This window comes from Callorhinchus milii, unplaced genomic scaffold (genome assembly GCF_018977255.1).
Source record: "Callorhinchus milii isolate IMCB2004 unplaced genomic scaffold, IMCB_Cmil_1.0 Scaffold19, whole genome shotgun sequence".
Taxonomy (NCBI): Eukaryota; Metazoa; Chordata; class Chondrichthyes; order Chimaeriformes; family Callorhinchidae; genus Callorhinchus; species Callorhinchus milii.
In genome coordinates this window covers 1,251,637-1,270,099 of record NW_024704760.1, presented here as the reverse complement: position 1 = coordinate 1,270,099, position 18,463 = coordinate 1,251,637, and the positions used below count along the sequence as shown (strand labels likewise).

General features: G+C 52.4%; 2 protein-coding genes across 3 annotated transcripts; both read right to left on the bottom strand.

Annotated features, from left to right (window-relative positions):
* Positions 1–3,654: 3,654 nt before the first annotated feature.
* LOC103182536 (transmembrane protein 81) lies at positions 3,655–4,849 on the bottom strand. Its single transcript, XM_007899602.2, has 2 exons — positions 4,397–4,849; positions 3,655–4,128 (listed from the first exon to the last, which is right to left on the bottom strand). Exons 1-2 carry the CDS (start codon positions 4,847–4,849, stop codon positions 3,748–3,750), a joined length of 834 nt encoding a protein of 277 aa, XP_007897793.1. The 3' UTR covers positions 3,655–3,747.
* Positions 4,850–6,066: 1,217 nt separating this feature from the next.
* rbbp5 (retinoblastoma binding protein 5) lies at positions 6,067–16,692 on the bottom strand. Of its 2 annotated transcripts, none has more exons than XM_042342077.1 (15): positions 16,624–16,692; positions 15,265–15,290; positions 14,370–14,542; positions 13,904–14,044; positions 13,345–13,507; positions 12,630–12,739; positions 11,980–12,099; positions 11,566–11,719; positions 11,348–11,419; positions 10,898–11,015; positions 10,431–10,500; positions 9,936–10,041; positions 9,672–9,795; positions 9,143–9,331; positions 6,067–7,637 (listed from the first exon to the last, which is right to left on the bottom strand). In XM_042342077.1, the coding sequence occupies exons 1-15, from the start codon at positions 16,640–16,642 to the stop codon at positions 7,612–7,614; spliced, it is 1,611 nt and encodes a 536-aa protein (XP_042198011.1). In that variant the 5' UTR covers positions 16,643–16,692; the 3' UTR covers positions 6,067–7,611. The 2 variants fall into 2 exon arrangements, with proteins under 2 accessions (XP_042198011.1, XP_042198012.1); XM_042342078.1 differs by having other exon boundaries at positions 9,254–9,331.
* Positions 16,693–18,463: the final 1,771 nt, after the last annotated feature.

The window sequence follows — 18,463 nt, the reverse complement described above, 5'->3', positions numbered from 1 at the left end:
TGGCGGGAGTGTGTGTGTGGGGTGGGGTGGGGGGGGGATTGAAGCCAGACCTTTGAAAGGATGGTGGAATAGTCTCGGAAACGTCAGGGTTAAAGGAATTGAAGTACTTGCTCCCCAGAGCGAAGGGGAGAGCACGGGAAGCCCCCTCCTGATCCCAACCCCCAGCTCGGGTCCAAGTCCTTGACTGTCCAGCACCTCGGGACGTCCTCCCGACGTGAAAGGCGTCGTGTAAGTGTCATGTGTTCTTGTTGATTCCTGGTTCCCAGCTGGGCTTTAAGAAAAGGCCCCAACTCTCTCCCCCCACCTCCCCCCCGACCATCAAACCCACCCATCTTGTCTAACGTTCATTCCCTTTTTTATATCCAGTGTCAGTCAATGGGCTGGAACCATTCACTAAAACAATTTAAATTCATGGCAAACTGTGAGACATTGTTGAATGTTAAATTTTGTCTCAATCTGCAAAGTGTTTTTCCTCCCCACTTCCCTCCCTGACCCCATTCCAAATTCCCTTACTCCACACGCGGCTCCGATTTCCCAGCAGTAAGCCCGGTTGTTAGTCGATTGGCGGATTACTTTTCTGGGTGTAATAAATCCTTCAAAAAAAAATACAAATAATAATTTGGTCACTTCAACCCACGACTGTTTGTGGGACGCTGCTGTGCGCAATTAGCTGCCGCGTTTCGCCCCCAAAACGCACCGTCAATTTACTTTGCAGCATATTCTGTGAAGCGCTTTGAGACGTCTCGAAGAAGTGATACGGCGCTACATCAAGTGCAAGGATTATTATTATTATTATTGTTATTCCTCCCCCCACAACCCCCCACCCTCCCCGTCTCCAGTTTCTTAAACAGAAGAAACCGACAGTTCCAAATAGAGACAGGGTTTCCGATTATGTTATTTATTCATATTTTTTACTCACACTTTTCTGCGTGTTTTCAGGGCGAAAAAAATAATCGGGCCACCTGTCTGGGACCAGGTGGAATTTCGAGGCCTGGGGGCGCCGGGACAGGGGGTGGGTGGGAGGGGGCGGGAGAGGTGTGAGGAGTGAGGGAGCTCCTCACAACACAACACAAAGGCCGGAAATCATGGAGCACAAGGAAATCCCAGAGATAGGTTGTTGGAACGGAATGTGCGCTCTCTCTCTGTCTCTCTTTCTCCCCGGAGGGACACATTGATTGCTGTTGGATCTGTTTGATGGACCCATTGGTGGTGTCGTGACAACGATCCTGATTGAAGGCCTATCTCACTCCGCAGATTAGAGAGGGTCGGGCACTAAAGCGGGGGGTGCCTGTGTCTGGTGGTTGCTCATTGCTCCAGGAACTGCCGAGGTGTAATCGGATGGGCTTGTTTAACACTGAGCTCTTTGATGATTCCTTTGGCCAACAATTGGGGGTAACCAAGGAGGGGGGGGGGGCACCTCCTCCTCTGTCCTGTTCCGAGCCCCCGGTTGTTTTTTCCCAGTCACTGCACCTGCAATCCTTGCATTTGATACAGCGCCTCATCACGTCTTCGAGGCGTCTCAAAGCGCTTCACAGGACACACTGTAAAGTGAATTGACTGCGCAGTGACTGATGTATTTTGTGGGCGAAACGCAGCAGCTGATTGCGCACGGCAGCGTCCCACAAACCGTCGTGGATTGAGTGACCCAATTATTATTTTATTGCTATTTTAATAATTAAAGATTTTTTTTTGTTAATGTCGTGGTCTGAGGTTGGAGTGGGGGGAGCCGGAGGTCAGGAGACGAGAAAAACTGGGATAGATTGCGGTGTTAAGTCACGTGTAAACCATGTATGCATTTTGCGCCGCGTGTAAATACATGTGCACAGAGGGAATCACAGGTGTCCTCGATTGTGTAATTCACACACAAATGTTTTTTATTTAATTGCATAATTAAATCTTCCCTCTCCCCAGCAACACCCCCCCCACCCCCACACCCACACATTTCCCTCTGTGCAACGTATCTTCACGTGGTTTGCGTACGGCTCATAACAGATGCCCAAATTTCACCACGAACAGTCGCGGATTGAGTGTCCAAAATGAGGACACCCAATCCACGGCTGTTTGTGGGGACGCAATCGGCTGCCGCGTTTCACCCACAACATACACAGTCACTGCATTTGACAGTAAATCCCGTGAAGCGCTTTGAGCCGTCTAGAAGACGTGTTAAGGCGCGATATCAAATGCAAGGATTACTGTTGTTGTTATTGTTATTATTTCTGTAACTCTGTCAGGACCCAGAGTAAAAATCAGTTGAAAGAAAGAGAGAAACTCCGAAGCTTTCTCTCCACGTCGCGTTTCAAATTGCTCCGAATATCGAAAGGAATGTAGAATATCGTATTTCATTTATACAGTATAACAAGCCTGGACATTCAGAGAATCTCTTCCTAATAAAGAATTACACGGATGACTGACTACCGGACTTGTGTGATCATTATTCCTAAAGTGTCTGGTCCTGTCTCTTCTCACCCAAATTGAAGCGTAAATACTGGAGATTGTGTAGGTGTGCACTCAAGCCTCACCGCAAATATTTCAGGAGAAGGCCGGTAACATGTTATTAAAATAAACCTTGAAACAGATTACTGAGAGTCCTTAAAGCCGAGAACATTTCGGAATGATTCCAACCTCCCCCCCCCTCCTCCTCCCCAATGGATGGTCAACGTGATGCTCACACTGCGATGTAAGTACAAAAGCACTGACTGATGAAAGAGTTTAAGGATATCCCATAGGATTTCCTGGAGCAAGTCCCTGGATTGTTTCCCGGTAGCTGACGTGGAGCTGCCCGGAGCCTATGTTGCATGAAATCTCCCACTGGGCACAATATGCTTATTGGCTTTGCAAACGAGCACAGAGGCAGGATTTACTGAATGACTTCCTGCCCGAGCTATTGGATGGGTGGGGGTGGGGGGGGGCCTTTGTGTTTGGTTTATTTATTGGAATCCCTCAGTGTGGAATACGTTATTTCCCAAACGCAGACCAGGCAGCGAGGCGAGCAGTCATTCAATGAGGCAACCAGTAAACAGCTCGCGAGCAAAATCCTCGTTGAGCCAGAGATTGGTAAACAGAGTCGATCTCCTCCTCGTTTCCTCCTCACCCTCCTCAGCCCACCCTCCGTCTCCGCCCGCCTACCCCAGCCAACCTAAACAAACAAGCCCATCTCACCTTAATCTGGCCCAAGCCGGCTGTGACTGCCAGTGGGTCAGTGAGCAACGAGGTGAGGTTCCAATCTCAGACTGCATCCCCCCCCCATCCCCGCACCCCCCACCCACTTTCCCTTCATCGTTTCCGACACCGCACAGTCGCTTTCCGCTCCCCGGAACATTCTGGGACGTCCCACGACGCAAAGCTTCGGACACGACGGACAACAATAGTTGAGCTCAAACTTTATTAACTGTGAAAAAAAATACATAACAGTAATACAGCGCTCACAGAAGTCACGTCAGATGGGACCAGACATAATATAGACTTCAATATAGACTCAATGTAGACTTACGCAAAGTATGAGTTGTGTCAAATTTGCATAGAATATAAACTCTAGATGATTATAATAAATAATAATCCTGGCATTTGATACAGCGCCTGATCAGGTGTTGAGACATCTCAAAGCGCTTCACGGGATACACTGTAAAGTGGAGCGACTGTATATTTTGTGGGCGAAACGCGGCAGCCGATTGTGCACAGCAGTGATTATACGATTTGTACAGATCAGACTCGGGCGGGTTTTATTGTAATAATAATAATAATAATCTCTCATCTCCTTTTCAACGTGTATAAGATTAACAGTCCCACGATGGTCCCAATGGTGCCCCCAATGCCAACAAACCTCAAGTTACTGTTAGTGTTTGTGAAGAAACTGTTGAAAAATTCCCACCATCGTTTGATCTTCCCCTTCTGGATCGCTGGCACTTGCTCCCCCTCCATCATCTCCAGCTTCTGCTGGGCCGACAGGGCTTTGAAGAAGTCCAACTCCACCAGACCCGCTGGGAGCACCCTGATGGCGTTGAGAATCTGCTTCACCACCTCCATGGTTTGACTGTTCTGCACCTCGCACATGTAGGTGCCAGCGTTCCTCTCCTGCACGGGCTTCACCGGTGAGAAAAGGGGCAACAATAATAATAATAATAATCCTTGCACTTGATGGGGGCCTTATCACATCTTCTAGACGTCTCAAAGCGCTTCACAGCCAATACTGCAAAGCGAGTTGACTGTATATCTTATATTTCTGTATATTTCCATATTAAGTCTTGTTAGGGGATTAATAATAATAATAATAATCCTTGCATTTGATACAGCGCCTGATCACATCATCGAGACCTCTCAAAGCGCTTCAAGGGATACGCTTTAAAGTGTAGTGACTGAAGCTTATCAGCTAGAGGAGTGCAATATCCCTGAAACTCACCGTGAAACTTATCAGCCAAGGGGCCTTGGTGTACCTCAGTGGGTAAGGTCTGAAGAAAAAATTATCTGTGGTCACGACCCCCTTTGCTATCCTCCAAATAAAGGTGAACTCCGTTAACCCTACACTCTCCATGGTTTCATCGACGCAGCTGAGGTTCAGGCCGGTGCCCGCTGTGAGGGTCCTGGTGGTCAGCCCGCACTCCTTGCTGACGAGGCACAGGGCTTTCTCCAGAATGCATTCGGTCGTGTTGCCCACCTTGTCCACCCTGCACCGGTATTCCGACCTCCAGCCCAAGCCGCAGGTCTTGCTGCAGGGGCTGGCGCTCATCAGGAGCACCCCCGTGACAGTCACGTTCTGTAGCTCGGGAGGTGCCGTAACCCACTGGCCGTCTTGGTGCGAGCGAGCGGGGAGAAGGGCTGAGAGGATCAGGGCCCCAGCGTAGGAGAGCAGCATGGCTGCCTTGGCTGGGTGGGTGGGTGGGGGGTCTTGTTCTTGTCTAAGGGGCTTCAGGTGTCTTTGTTACATCAGCACAATGGGACATTGGGAACAATATGGTGTTGAGGTGACAGTGTGACACCCCCCAAACTCCAGTCGGTTGGTGTTTAATAAGAAGCTTTTTTCCCTGAATCAACACAGCCCCACTTCTTCATTCGATTTTTTTATTTTAAAAAAAATTAGACAAAACAATGCTTTGAGAATAACTCAAGCAGTTAATTGGGAGCGGGTGGGGTGGGGGGGGGGGGGGTAGAAGAGGAGAGGAATAGAAAAATGATTACCCGAGATTTAAAATAATCAATGCGTAGATTGAGCCGTTTTCACCGAAGCGACACCTTAGAAACAAAAATGTTTTAAAAAGCAATGATTGCTCAGTTTGCACCTGTGTTCCTGGTGAACAGTCAGGAGTGTTCAATCAGTCCTCTGACCAGAAATTGCTACGTATCTCACTTTTCTCATCAGCGAAGCGTTGTGTTAATAATAATCCTTGCATTTGATAGAGCACCATATCACGTCTTCGAGACGTCTATAAGCACTTCAGATTATATTGTGAAGTGAATTGACTGCGTATATTGTGGGCCAAACGCAGCAGCCGATTGCACACAGCAGCGTCCCCGCAAATGGGTGTGGATTGAGCGAACAAATTATTATTATTATTTTTTTGAAGGGATTATTACCCCCGGGAAAGTGATCCGCCAATCGATTAACAACCGTGGAAAATTGCTTAATGTTTCACCCTGCCCGGGAATCAAACCCAGGTCCTCTCGCTTGCACTCACCACTGCACTACAGGGCTCCTTTTCAAAGACTGTGACATTCTCGGAGTGCTGTCAAACACGGGAATTGTTAATCACGGTGTTTTCGAATCACTGGGAAAACCCACTGGAGAGATTAAACCATAGAATGAAAAGCTCTTGGGCCTTTACGAGGTCTGAAGCGAGTGAAAAAGTCACCTTTTCAACACTGATTTCCGTAACATGCAAACGTGGAAACACACACGTGTGTGTGGCTTTTATACTTAAGGCACACCTCTAAGGGCAAGTGGTCTCAAAGCGTCAAATAAAAAGGAACATCAAATGGACAGAGGGTCTTTCAGAAAGAAGCCGGGAAGTTGTACAAAGCGGAACTCCGACCGAACCAAACACTGGGAAAGATAAGAAACCAAATCACTTCGACTCGACAGTAATTACAGTATTTATGAGACACTCGGGAGACATGATGAGGTGCTATAACAACACAGGTCTTTCCTTTGCTTTAAGGTTTATCACTGGTACTCAAGGCTGCTGACACCACACAAATACAACTTTACGTCACTCGGGCATAAGAGAAAACAGTACTGGACTAGATCCGGTCTGACCCGGGAGATTTAGGTACCAACCTACCCGCACCCCCATCGGGCATACACAGCTGCTGGTGAGAAACCTTTGTATTTTTAAGTCATGTGTATGAGGGCGACCAGGTGTAATCCATCTCTCGACCCCATCTCCCTTCACGCGAGGATCAGTATATGGCTTGAGCAAGTGTGACCCCCTTGTCACAGGCAGCATGTATTTGGCACATTATGCTGTGGTTTCGTAGTCAGGCGGGTCCTTCTTATAACTACATCTTGGGTGAGATTTCAAAACCCACTGCAAGGTGAGCAATGCCAGCGCTGGGAGAGGGCGTCAGCCTCTCTGTATTACGGAGATGTGTGGTTCTGACAGCTCTTGGGGAGGGGAGGATCGCAAAGGGTCAGCGACTGCAAACACATCCAGTTTGTAGAAGACTGGACTGAGATAACAGCACATCCACCATCTTGCCCAGAAGAGGCTGTACAGGCATTGAAGAGATTGGGGATGAAATGGAAGGAACGGAGGGAAAAGGACACGGCTATATACGCGCGCTCACACACACCCGCACACCCGCGCGCACAGAGGAAAAACTCACCAGCAATCTGCGCTTCCGATTCCAGGAACGATTGCTTTTAAATGAAAACAACATCAACTCAACAACGTACAAGTTCGGAGGACAGCGAGAGAGAGAGAGAGAGAGCGAGAGAGGGATTAAAAAAAGTCTAGGACGTCAATTGTCTTTTCACTTAATTAGCTGGCGAATTGTCAACAAACTAATGCTACAAAGGTATAGAACCTGTTCTTGTACAAACAGACGGCAAAGGTTTGTGTGTGTGGACTTGTATGTGGAGTGACCACAAACAGCTTTCGGTAGCCTGAGATGTTAAGAGCCTCCGTACTGTGTGGCCAATGGATACCACACCCTGGAGTCTAGCACCGCAGGCAGATACAGGCCTGGTACGGATGCACCTCCAGTGCTTTGTCCAGTGAGCATCTCTGGGTCAAGTCATTGTTGGGGGTGACGCTGGATCCTGTGCTGTTTGTTCAGCTGTTGACCCCCTCTGCCCCCGGCTCTGCAGGCACGAAAATCACTAACCACTCTTTGAGAGATTAAGGTTCAGCGTAATAAAGTTCTTGGTAAATTGTACATCAGATCCTCCTCATCGACCAATGTTTCCATCAAAAATCGACTGGGTTTCACTGGCACTGTTGTGCGGGCGGGTTAAAGAGGACAGCAGTTCCACGCTTTGCAATGGTCCCCTTATGTGCTTCTGTCCTCAAACTGACTAAGATACCAAGTTCCGGCTGGCTCGGTGCTGTTAACACGCTCGCTAAGCTGGAGGGCAGCGCGTCAGCTTAAGGTGTGGACAATAATCACCTTCGCTCGAGCTCACAGGTCGGAAATGACAGTTCCTCCTGAAAATAAAAAAAAACGCGAGAAACAGGTTGTTAAGTGAGGAAAAACACATCGCCAGGTTAAGCCTTTCCGTCCCTGAAGTGCGAGGGGAACACAAAGGGTTTGGTTCAACCAGGATCGGAAGCAGCTGCGGTTGTCCCTGGGCTTCAAAAACCTTTCGTCTCACAACTTCACCGCCCCCCCCGCACCCACCACCACCCTTAGATAAGGCAGTAAAACATAAGAGGGTTCAGGCTGGGACCACAGCACTGACCCACAGGCCCTGGTGGATGGAGAGGGCAGGTTGTCACAAGGCACCGGAGCTGTTCCCGCACCAACACACACACACACACACACAGTCCGTCACGCAGCTTCTCTTTAGCAATGGACACACAGCGCCCCCCGTTGGCCCCGTGTGGAGAGGCGCCGTCGCAGCTCGTCGCTGAAGCCGTGCGGACTGCAACGAAAGCCGACTCGCGGTCCCCGGTCAGTGCCGCGTCGGGATGACTGCAGGCGGGGGGATAAGGACAGGACGCTCGGGGCTACCGACGGCCCCCAGCGAGGCAGGGAAAAGAGGGGAATGAACATCAGTCGAGGGTTCCGTTCCCGATTGCTTTCCGAGCGAGTGGAGGTCAGGCGAGGGCAGGACCCAGGCTCGGGTGGATAAGGTCGCCGCCATTCACTGTCTCGCACCTGAACAACAGCCACTTACTTACCTGTGGATCAGCCAGGAGGAGGAGAAGGGAATCCTGCCTTGAGCAGACGTGGGGAGAGTGTATAACCAAAGGCACTGAGGGTCAGAAACCTGCCACACAACAGTGCAGAAGGAAACAATACCCCCCACCCCAACTTTCATCCCCCCACCCCGCCCTTTCCCACCCCCACAAACTAAAACTACAGCATTTCAGAGCAATCACTTAGCGGCAGAGCCACAGCATCAAGGAGCCAGGAGACTCAGGAAGCAACAGTGATCGTTCCTAACGAGGGGACAAAGCTGCAAGGAAAAGCTGCTCTCGGTCACACGCACACGTCTCGTGGCAATGCTCACTCGCTCCAGGTGCCTTCCCCTCCCCTCCCCTCAGGCTCTCGTCTCTTTGGCTCCAACACAGAGTGGCCAAACTAGGGGGCAGTTGTACTTTCAGCTTAGCACCTGCAGCCTACTCCCACTCCTGCCCACGTGCCTTCATCCAAGTATTTATATTCTTTTGTGTGTGTGTGTGCGTACGTGTGCGTGTGTGCATGTGTGTGTGTATACGTACGTACATGTGTGTGCGTACGCGCGTGTGTGCGTGCGAACGTGTGTGTGTGTATGCCTACGTGTGCGTACGTGTGTGTGTGTGCGCGTTATGATCGGGTTTGAGTACATTGTTAAACACTGCCGTTGTAAAACACAAAACGTGAGTGTGGCCGAACTGGTTAACTCGCACCCCCCCCACCTCCGCCCCACCGGGAAAGCAGGGCCAGGCACTACACTAACAAGCACAGGTACCAGGCAAGCTGCAGCAGCTCCCACCGTGGTCCTTACCTGCGGGTGGCTCTGCCATGTCTGCCTGCTCTCTGCCCTTCACTGCTCCTTCCAAAGCTTTACCTCTGTCCCCTTTGAAGCCTTTGGACTTAATGAAATCTTTCTCTTTACCTTTCGTTCCTTTCGGCCGTCCCGCTTGCTTTTTCTTGGACTTGCCGTCACCCTTCACGCCGAGCAGCGGGTGAACTTCTGTTCGGTCACGTGGCGGTTGGGGGGGTGGGGGGGGCGGAATAAAAAGCGAGAGATTAGGAAAGCAGAGGTGCAAGAAAAGGTTCTAAAGTCCACTGCAGGAGAATAGTGGACAATCTCAGCCCCTCACAAATTCCTGCTCAGTCTCTCTCCCATCCCTCCGCCTTGGCCCCCTCCTTCCCTATCTTCAGATCACAGCTGAAGACTTTTCTCTTTTGACTGCACCAACGATCACTTGCTCCCACTTCCAACCACCCCCCACCCACCGGCTCTGTGTCGCGCTCTGGGACACGACCCTGCATTATTGTCTGACGAGCAACAAGTGATGGGAGACGTTTACCATCTGACGGGACTCCTTGCAGCTCGATGTTGGTCATCTTGGGTTTCTTCTTTGGGGGCTGAGTTCCGTCAAAGGACGTCTGGCGCTTCTTGTCTGGGTTACTCGTATCGTCTGTTACTGGGGTCTGCGAACATAACACACGCGCGCATACACACACCAATCAACCATGAGCAAAGCACAGAGCGATTCCATGTTGGCTTTGCAGTAAGTACTTTAGGCGGACACTCTGAAACCGGAAGCATTTATACACACGCGGCAGCCCACCTGCACGGGTTCAGGAGGGGGTCCGTAAGGGTTTTCTTCGGGATCTTCCACCTCTGGAGATATTGGAAGGTACAGCAGAGCCTTGCAATCCTCAAACTCTTCATCGCTAACGGGAAGACAAGACCAAGCCCATGGGTCAACACACACCTCTACTCGTTGTTCCCTAACTTATTGCAGTCTATTAGAGAACCGCTAACTTTTTCACAATTGGAAATTTCACCCCTTTCCTCCCCCTCACAAAAAAAAATAAAAAATTCAGGGAACAAACGGATGTGCGGCCAACTCCAGAGTCGCCGCATTTCACAGACGTTTCAACGTGATAAGGCGAGATATCAACAGCAACAGCTTGCGTTTATCTCGCTCCCGCCAAGCAGGGCAGCGTCCCAGAGCGCTTGTGTGATATCAACCCCCCCCCCCCAGGCGGGCGAGGTGGCCTCTTGACCAATTTTTCGCGCCCGAGTTAATTCTGCCAGAATTAAAATAAAAGTCTTCTACCTGCTGCAGAAAGCAGCGATGGGGTCCACCGACGTGACGTCAACCTCCTCGTCCTCAGCTGCGTCTGCACCTGAAGATATTCCACACGTGCACGGGCCGGAGACAAAACAACAACGACGACGTGCGTTTACGCAGCACCCCCTCGCTCACGCAGGGCAGCGTCCCAGAGCGCGTTGGCAGTGGCGGAGCGCAACACCGAGCCGGGGGTAGAGAGGGAGGTGACTGTAGGCCCCCACACCGCCCCGGGTGAAGAAGATGGTCTTCAGGCGCGATCTGAAGATGGGGAAGGATGGGGGCGAGGCGGAGGGATAGAGGAAGAGTGTCCCAGAGTTTCGGGGCGCAGCGGTTGAAAGCGCGGACGGCGGTGCAATGCAGGGCACGGGGGACGCACAGGAGGCCGGAGCCAATCGAGTGGGTAGTCGGGTTGCAAAAAAAAACACAGGAGTAAAGAGACGAGGATCGCTTACCCGTCTGCTCTGGTTCACTCTTATCTTCGTCTTCGATGTCAAATTCAGACTCTCTCTCTTCGTACTCCACGTTCTCGTCCAGCTCTTTGAAGTCCGGAGCGAAAGCGCTCCAGTTTTCCTACGGCAGAAACACGTCGGAATCGATTCCCTCCGGACAATTCGGAACCAGTGTCAGCCCCCGAAAGGAAAGTCCAATCCCACGTTACTGCTCGCTCCCCCACACCCTCAGCCTTTAATGTTCCTTCCTTTTTTATATTTTTTAAAAAACATTAACCCACTTGTCGTCCGCTCTCCACGGAAACATTTCCTCCCTCACCGTAGAAGGCAATTAGACAAATTGTCCGGGAATTGAACCCGGGTCCTCTTGCTTTGCGATGCGGGTGCGCTAACCACTACAACAACAACTTGCGATCGCTTCCCGGAGCAAAGTTAGGTTAGCCTAAGACTTACCACTTGATTCTGAGCCCAAATGGACACGACCCCACTGGATATGGAGGCTATGATCGGTCGCACTGGGTGCCACTGGAACAGAGAGAGTCGCATAAAAACAGGAAGTTTTGTTTTATATGAAAAAAGTAATACACAAAACAAAAAGGCTTCGAAACGAAGACTGAAGTAGGAGTAAGAGTGGGAGTAAAATTTTGGGGATAACAAAGGCTGCGACTCACGGCCACGTCGAGCAGCAGCTCTCCCCGGGTGCCGTGCAGGATCTTCACCAGGTTCCCGATGCTCTTCTCCCAGATGTACAGCGCGTGCTGCCGGGCGGAACCCGCGCAGATATACTCCCCATCACCGGAGAAGCAGCATTTCTTCCAGGGGGTCCTTCCGGGACACACGGACGGCAAGCCAGTCAGACAAACACGTACCGAGAGGAGCCTTTGAAAGCGCTTTATTAAGCGTTTCGTCCACAAAATACACAGTCACCGCACTTTGCAGCGTATCCTGTGAAGCACTTTGAGACGTCTTGAAGACGTGACGAGGCGCTCACATCAAATGCCAGGATTATTACGGTTATTAAATGGCCTTTACACAGCGCCTTTCACGTCGGGAGGACGTCCCAAGGCGCTGACCGGTTCGGTTACCTGTTCACCAGGTCCTGTAGTTTCTGCATGGGCTCCGGCTCGCCGTCCCGCCCGCACGTCAGGATCTCCCGGCCGTCGTAGACGCGAATGATTCTGTCCGCTGTGTTTATTAAGAAACAGCTGCGGACGCACAAGAGGAGAGAAATCGTTGTTAAAATTCGATGCAGGGGTTTTTGATAAAGTAAATTAAAACTGGGAGAAACTATCTCCCCAGTAACTCAAGCCCACGAGTTTCAAACCAGCACCCAAAATACCTAAAGGGAGAGAGAGAGAGGGGAGGGGGGGGGGCGGTCAGAAGAATGATTTTACACACAGAGTCTCTGTGTCAGCTTTCTGTAAGAGCGACTCCCCCACTCCCCTCTCCTGACATCCTCTGTTCTAGGGGCTGCAAGTAGAGGAACAGGAGGAGGCCATTCAGCTCCTCGAGCCTGTTCCGCCATTCTGTTAGATCATGGTTGATCCGTACCTCAACAGCAACCGGCAGTTATATAGCGCCCCGCACCCAGGGTGGCGTCTCAAGAGCGCTTAACCCAACTACATTTACCCGCCCTTGCTCCATACTCAGTTGCCAGAACAACCTCCTGTTCATCTCCAGACCTGCCCGCGAGATCACGAAGCCAAGACAAAAACGGTGTCCATCACTCCCTCACCTTCCTTTTCGTGCGAATTCGATGGATTTAATAGCCGTTGTGTTGCTGGTGCCGGTCGTGACGCGGAAGGAAGCCACCAACTCTTGCACGTCCGTCTTTAGAACCAGGATCTGAAACAGCAAACCGCGTCTGAGCTTTTACCGGGTGGGAATGCGAGAATTCAGTCACAACTCCAACACCAACAACGTGTCTTTACACAGCCCACCCCACCTCGCGCAGGATAGCGTCCCAGACCGATGTACAATCATAGAATTAATACAGGACAGAAGGAGGCCATTCGGCCCATCGTGTCTTTGAAAAGAGCTTCCAAATCAACCCCACTCCCCCGTTCTCTACCCATAGCCCTGATCAACCCCACTCCCCCACTCTCTCCCCATAGCCCTGATCAACCCCACTCCCCCCGCTCTCCCCATAGCCCTAATCAACCCCACTCCCCCGCTCTCTCCCCATAGCCCTGCAAACCTGTCCTGCCCAACTTGTCCTCTCCTGCAATGTTACTTGCTCCCCATGTAGCATGTAACATTGCAGGAAATCTTCAACTCTCCCCTCGGGAGGGAAGCACAGGGTGGGGGGTGTGGCTGATCTTAAAATCGGAGGTGAGCCAGTAAAATGCGAAAGCAGAAAACATTTCTTTGCACAGAGCGAACGCTGTGAAAACGTGGGACCCAGAAAAGCCTCAAGAGACAAAATCAACCAGGAAGGTATTGCTCCGTACCTTGCCCTTGGCGTTTCCGGTGTAAATGTACTCCCCTCGTCGGTCGAAAGACGCCACTACGTTGAGGTCCGAATCGTCGTCCACCGGTAGCACCACGTGTTTGGAGTCCGAGAGGGTCAGCAAGACCGGTGCACACTTCATGGGGCAAACCAGGACCCTGTTCCTGTAACACAGGGGTAAACACAAGCTCGGTGACAACGTCTCAACAACAACAACTACTACTTGTCATTTATACAGCGTCCCCTCACGCAGGGTAGCGTCCCAGAGCGCTTGACACGTGAGGCGAGGCTTCGATTCCCTGAGGAAAGGTTAGAGCTGGAGCCAGACTTTCTGGGAAACATGGATTGGAGATGCTGAGCAGAGAACAAGCATCTCCTCCTCGTGGGGAGGCAACGACATCTTACACTGGTGCAGCATCTTTATAATAATAATAATAATCCTTGCATGTCATGTCGTGTGGGGGCTGGAGGGGAGGAAGGGAGGGGAAGGCGGTTAAAAAACATACGCTCGCGGATACAAAGAAGTATGGTAACCCCACCCGAATGTCGGGAATACTCACTGATCTCTGGGATGGAACTGGACTTTCAGGACTGGCGAGGGGAAACGGAATCTCTGGTCACAGTCCCCGGAAAGCACATCCCACAGGGATACTATGTTATCCGTCGAAGCGCTGACCAGTTTATGTCCATCTCGACTCCAGCTGCAAAACACCAACAAGAGGCAAAAAAGTATATATCAGCGGGGAGAGAGGCAGCGCACGGCTAACTGTAATATAACCCTTGCTTTGGACACAGCGCCTTATCACAAAATTAATTCACTTTAACAGTATATTCTGCGAAGCAATTTGAGTCATCTCGATGACGTGATAAGGTGCTATATATCAAATGAAAGGATTATTATTATTATTACCCCTCCCCCGCCACACACAGTATTGCTGAAGACACACACACTGTATTGCTGTAAACACACACTGTATTGCTCTACACACACACACGCACACACAAGGATGTTTATGATGTTCCTACCACAAGGAGCAGACGGGATGGATGTGTGCGCTGATGATTTTCGCGATGCCTCTCGTCAGGAAGTCCCAGATGACAATCCTCCCATCGTTGCAGCCCACAGCCAGCAGAGTGCCCCACCTGTTAAAGGTGCAGGTGAGGGCCATGCTGATGCAGTCCAGTGTGCCATCTGCCTCCTGTCACACGAGCAAAGAAACAACACTCGGATCATCTCGCTCAGACGCACTGGGGGGCAAGCACTGCCCCAGCAAGTAGCTTTCGAAAACCCCCTTTTTTTAAGTATATATTTAAAAATATATGTATAAAATCCACACACAGACACAGACAGAAAAATCACTCTTGCAACAAAATGCTACTTTATCAACATCTCCAGCAGCTCAAATTAGACCAAGTGTGTCAGCGCCCTGAGTCTGAAGGTCTCTCATCCCATTTGTCACCTCCGCTCGACTGACACCTGCTCCCGCTCGTCCCTCGCACCCTCCGCCCCACCATCGGAGGTCGCGCCTTCAGCCACTATGCCACCCCCACCCCCCACAAAACTCTGGAACGCTCTCCCTCAATCCCTCCGCCTTGTCTCCCCCACCTTCTCTCCCCTCTTTCAAGTCCCGCCTGAAGACTTCCCTGCTCGACCGTGCGTACGGTCACATCCCCACCACCCCCACCGGCTCGGAGTGGAGGGCGCGGTATAAGTGCAAGTTGTTGTTGTTGTCTGGGCTGGATTAGATTCAAGTCCGGGTCACAAGAGAACAGTCAGGGTACGAGCAAAATAAGTTACAGCAAAACGTATTAAAACTCATCACCTCTGGGTCACAGGTACTTGGGGGGAGAGACACTAAACACCTTCCGAAAAGCAAAGTACATATAATATATATAAAAATATATGAAACGTCAGACTTACCTCTGGATAATTCTGTCCAAAGGACTCTGCAAAAACACAAAATCAAGTCATTATCTCAAATGCCAAGAATCACCAGTAAAGATTGCGCAGAGCGTTATGTAACCCCTCGTATGTACTTTTTCCAGTTACATATTTATTTCCTAACTCCCCATTTCCACTTCTGAGGGCGGATTCTGCCAAACTCTCCCCCACGTCACCGGTCACTGTCTCCCCCCTCCGAGGACTCTGCCGTTTCCTGCGTTTCACCCTCGACGGCCGTACCGTCAGCCACTGCCCCCCCCCCCGAGGCTCTGGAACTCCCTTCCTCACTCCCTTCGTCTCGCTCCTTCTCTTCCTATTTTCAGGTCTCCGCTGAAGACCTTCCTTTTCGACCGTTCCTTTGGTCACGTTCCCCCCCCTCCCCACCCCACCCCCACCCGCTCTGCCCCGGGATCCGTTACTGTGAAGCGCTCCTGAGACGCCGCCCGGCGTGTGGGGGGGGGGGGGTGGGGGTGGGGGACGCGATACAAAGCCGAGCTGTCGTCGTTGCTGCTGCTGCTGTCGTCGAAACGCACAGCGTCGAAACCTTTTCTACGGCGGAGTCCTGAGGCTCAGCGGTCGGAGCGCTCGACGCCGGGTTCAGCTCCAGACCTCGGGGGCGTCTCCTCACCCCACACACGGCCCCCAATAATAACCCCCTCCAGACAGGACAATCACAGTAATAAATTGGGCCACTTCAGCCCCCGGCTGTTGGTTTGCGGGGGAACGCTCACCGCTGTGCGCAACCGGCCGCCGCGTTTCGCCCGCAAACGTACAGTCACTACACTCTCTACGGTCTATTCCGTGCGGCGCTCTGAGACGTCGAGAAGACGTGAACAGCGCTGCATCAGAGATGCAAAGATTATTATTATTATTATTATTCTCTCACACCCTCTCCCCCCAGACTCTGGGCCTCTCTCTCCCCACACCCTCAGCCCCTCCCCCCCCTCCCCCCCCAGCCCCCATCTCTCTCTCCCCCCACCCTCCCCCCCTCATCCCCTCTCTCTCTCCCCCCACCCCCTCCCCCCCCCCCATCTCTCTCCCCCCCACCCCCCCCTCATCCCCTCTCTCTCTCCCCCCCACCCCCTCCCCCCCTCATCCCCTCTCTCTCCCCCCCCACCCCTCCCCCCCATCTCTCTCCCCCCCTCATCCCCCTCTCTCTCTCCCCCCCCACCCCCTCCCCCCCCCCTCATCCCCTCTCTCTCTCTCCCCCCCCACCCCCTCCCCCCCCCCACCCCTCCCCCCCCTCATCCCCTCTCTCTCTCCCCCCCACCCCTCCCCCCCCCCTCTCTCCCCCCCCACCCCTCCCCCCCCACCCCTCCCCCTCTCCCCCCCCCTCACCGAGCAGCTCCAGGTTCATGTCTCCTCAGGCTCAGGCCCCGCGGCTCTGTCTCGCTCTCCGGCTGCGCTGCTCCCGGTGGGGGGGGGGAGGGGGGGGTTGGGGGGGGGGAGAGAGGGAGAGAGAGAGAGCGCGGGAGGGATGGGAGGGGGGGGCGGGAGGGCAATGTGGGGGGAGGGGGGGACCCCGGACCCCGCGCTCGGGCTGTGACAGAGACTCGGTGCTGCGCCGCGGGCGGGAAGGCCTCGGGTCCGTCGCTGTAAACCTTCCCCCTCCCCCCGCGGTCTCTCCGGGCGGCGGGTTCCGGAGCCCGGACACCATTGGCTGCCGCGCCGCTGCCGTACGGAAGTACCGCGCGTTCCTCACTTCCGTACGGCAGCGGCGGAGGAGGAGGAGGAGGAGAGGGCGGGGCGAGCACCTGCCTTGAGCCCAGTGGGGCGGGTTTCACGCCCAATGGGGCGGAGTTCGCGCCCAATGGGGCGGAGTTCGCGCCCAATAAGGAGCGCTGTGAAAAACACAAGAGTTTAGGGTCTCGAAAAAAAAACCCCTAAATTTCGGTAATATCTTCATTTAAAACCTTTGCTTTGTTTTTTTTTTCCCTCATCAGCAACAACAACAACAACTTGCCTTGACCGGAGCGCCCCTCAGGCAGGAGAGCGTCTCGGAGCGCTCACCATTATGACCAGTACTGCGTTGGGCGAGAAATTTAATATCCGATGTAAGGATTATTATTGGTGTTATTATTATTATTATTATTATAAAAAAATAATAAATTGGCCGCCGCGTTTCGACCGTATATATGTATATACATATACAGTTCATTTACTTTACAGCGTATCCTGTGAAGCGCTTTTGAGACGTCTCGAAGACGTGGTGTCAAACGTAAGGATTATTATTGTGGTCATAATAATAATAATAATAATAATAATGGGGTCAGAACGGACGCCCGAAGAATCCCACGGCCGACGATACTGTGTTTATCCGCCAGCAGTGATTTGGGGGTTCGCGCAGGACCCGCCTTTCCCTCCACGAGGGACGGACGTCGCAAAGCTTTTTGCCGTAGAGAGCTGTCAGGCTCTCAGCCCGGACCGCGTTCCCGCTCCTCCTGTACCTCCTCGTTTCTCGACGACAGAAAAATAACTGTGCGAAGCAAAGTGTGTCGACAAAGCTCAGTCGGCTTTATTGAATGAGTTCAAGTCGGCTCCGTCCGCAAAGATATACAGTCGATTCACTCCCCAGCAAATCCCGTCGCGCGGTTTGAGACGCGACGAGGGGTTACGTCTAATGACTCGCGACGGCGAACAAAGCTCAACTCTTCCAGGATCAATCACACTGGGCTGAAGTTTGAGAGATTTAACACGGGGGGAGGGGGGGGGTGGGGGTGAGGGAAGACGGTGTGGAGGGCAAAGCTGGGTGAGAACCCCAAGCTGGCGGGGAGCGTGGGGTGGGGGGGGGGCAGAAATAACCTGAATTTGCCCCCGTTCTATTTATGACTGGCTACGGAGATGCTCTCACAGTTCTCGAAGGGCACTCGATGCCTCTCCTGCTTTATTCCCGGGGTCCCTGACGCTGGTTTTGGAAGAGATTCAGTTTGCTAACGATCCTGCTGAGCCCCCCCTCGTAGGCAGAGTAGCGCTGGGGTCCGGGCTGCTCTGTGCTGGGCTCTGGGTCCTCTCCCGCTCTCCTGCCCAGCCGCCAGCTTTCCTGGCAGTGCCTGGGATCTGCGCTCTCTTCCCCTCCCCCTCGGTCGCCGCGTTTCCCGGGATGCTGGCGCTTGTGGACACGGCTGACCGCGGAGAACCATTCGCGGGAAAATCCCCTTTCCTGTCCACCCCCCCTCCC

Excerpts from the sequence above, each read along its gene's own strand:
- LOC103182536 (XM_007899602.2), bottom strand. The coding sequence starts at position 4,849 with ATGCTGCTCTCCTACGCTGGGGCCCTGATCCTCTCAGCCCTTCTCCCC. Across the intron at positions 4,129-4,396 it reads CTTGGCTGATAAGTTTCACG|CAAGGATTATTATTATTATT; the intron begins GTGAGTTTCAGG and ends CCCCATCAAGTG.
- rbbp5 (XM_042342077.1), bottom strand. Across the intron at positions 13,508-13,903 it reads CAGTTCCATCCCAGAGATCA|GAACAGGGTCCTGGTTTGCC; the intron begins GTGAGTATTCCC and ends CCTGTGTTACAG. Across the intron at positions 9,332-9,671 it reads GCAAGGAGTCCCGTCAGATG|AAGTTCACCCGCTGCTCGGC; the intron begins GTAAACGTCTCC and ends GTGACCGAACAG.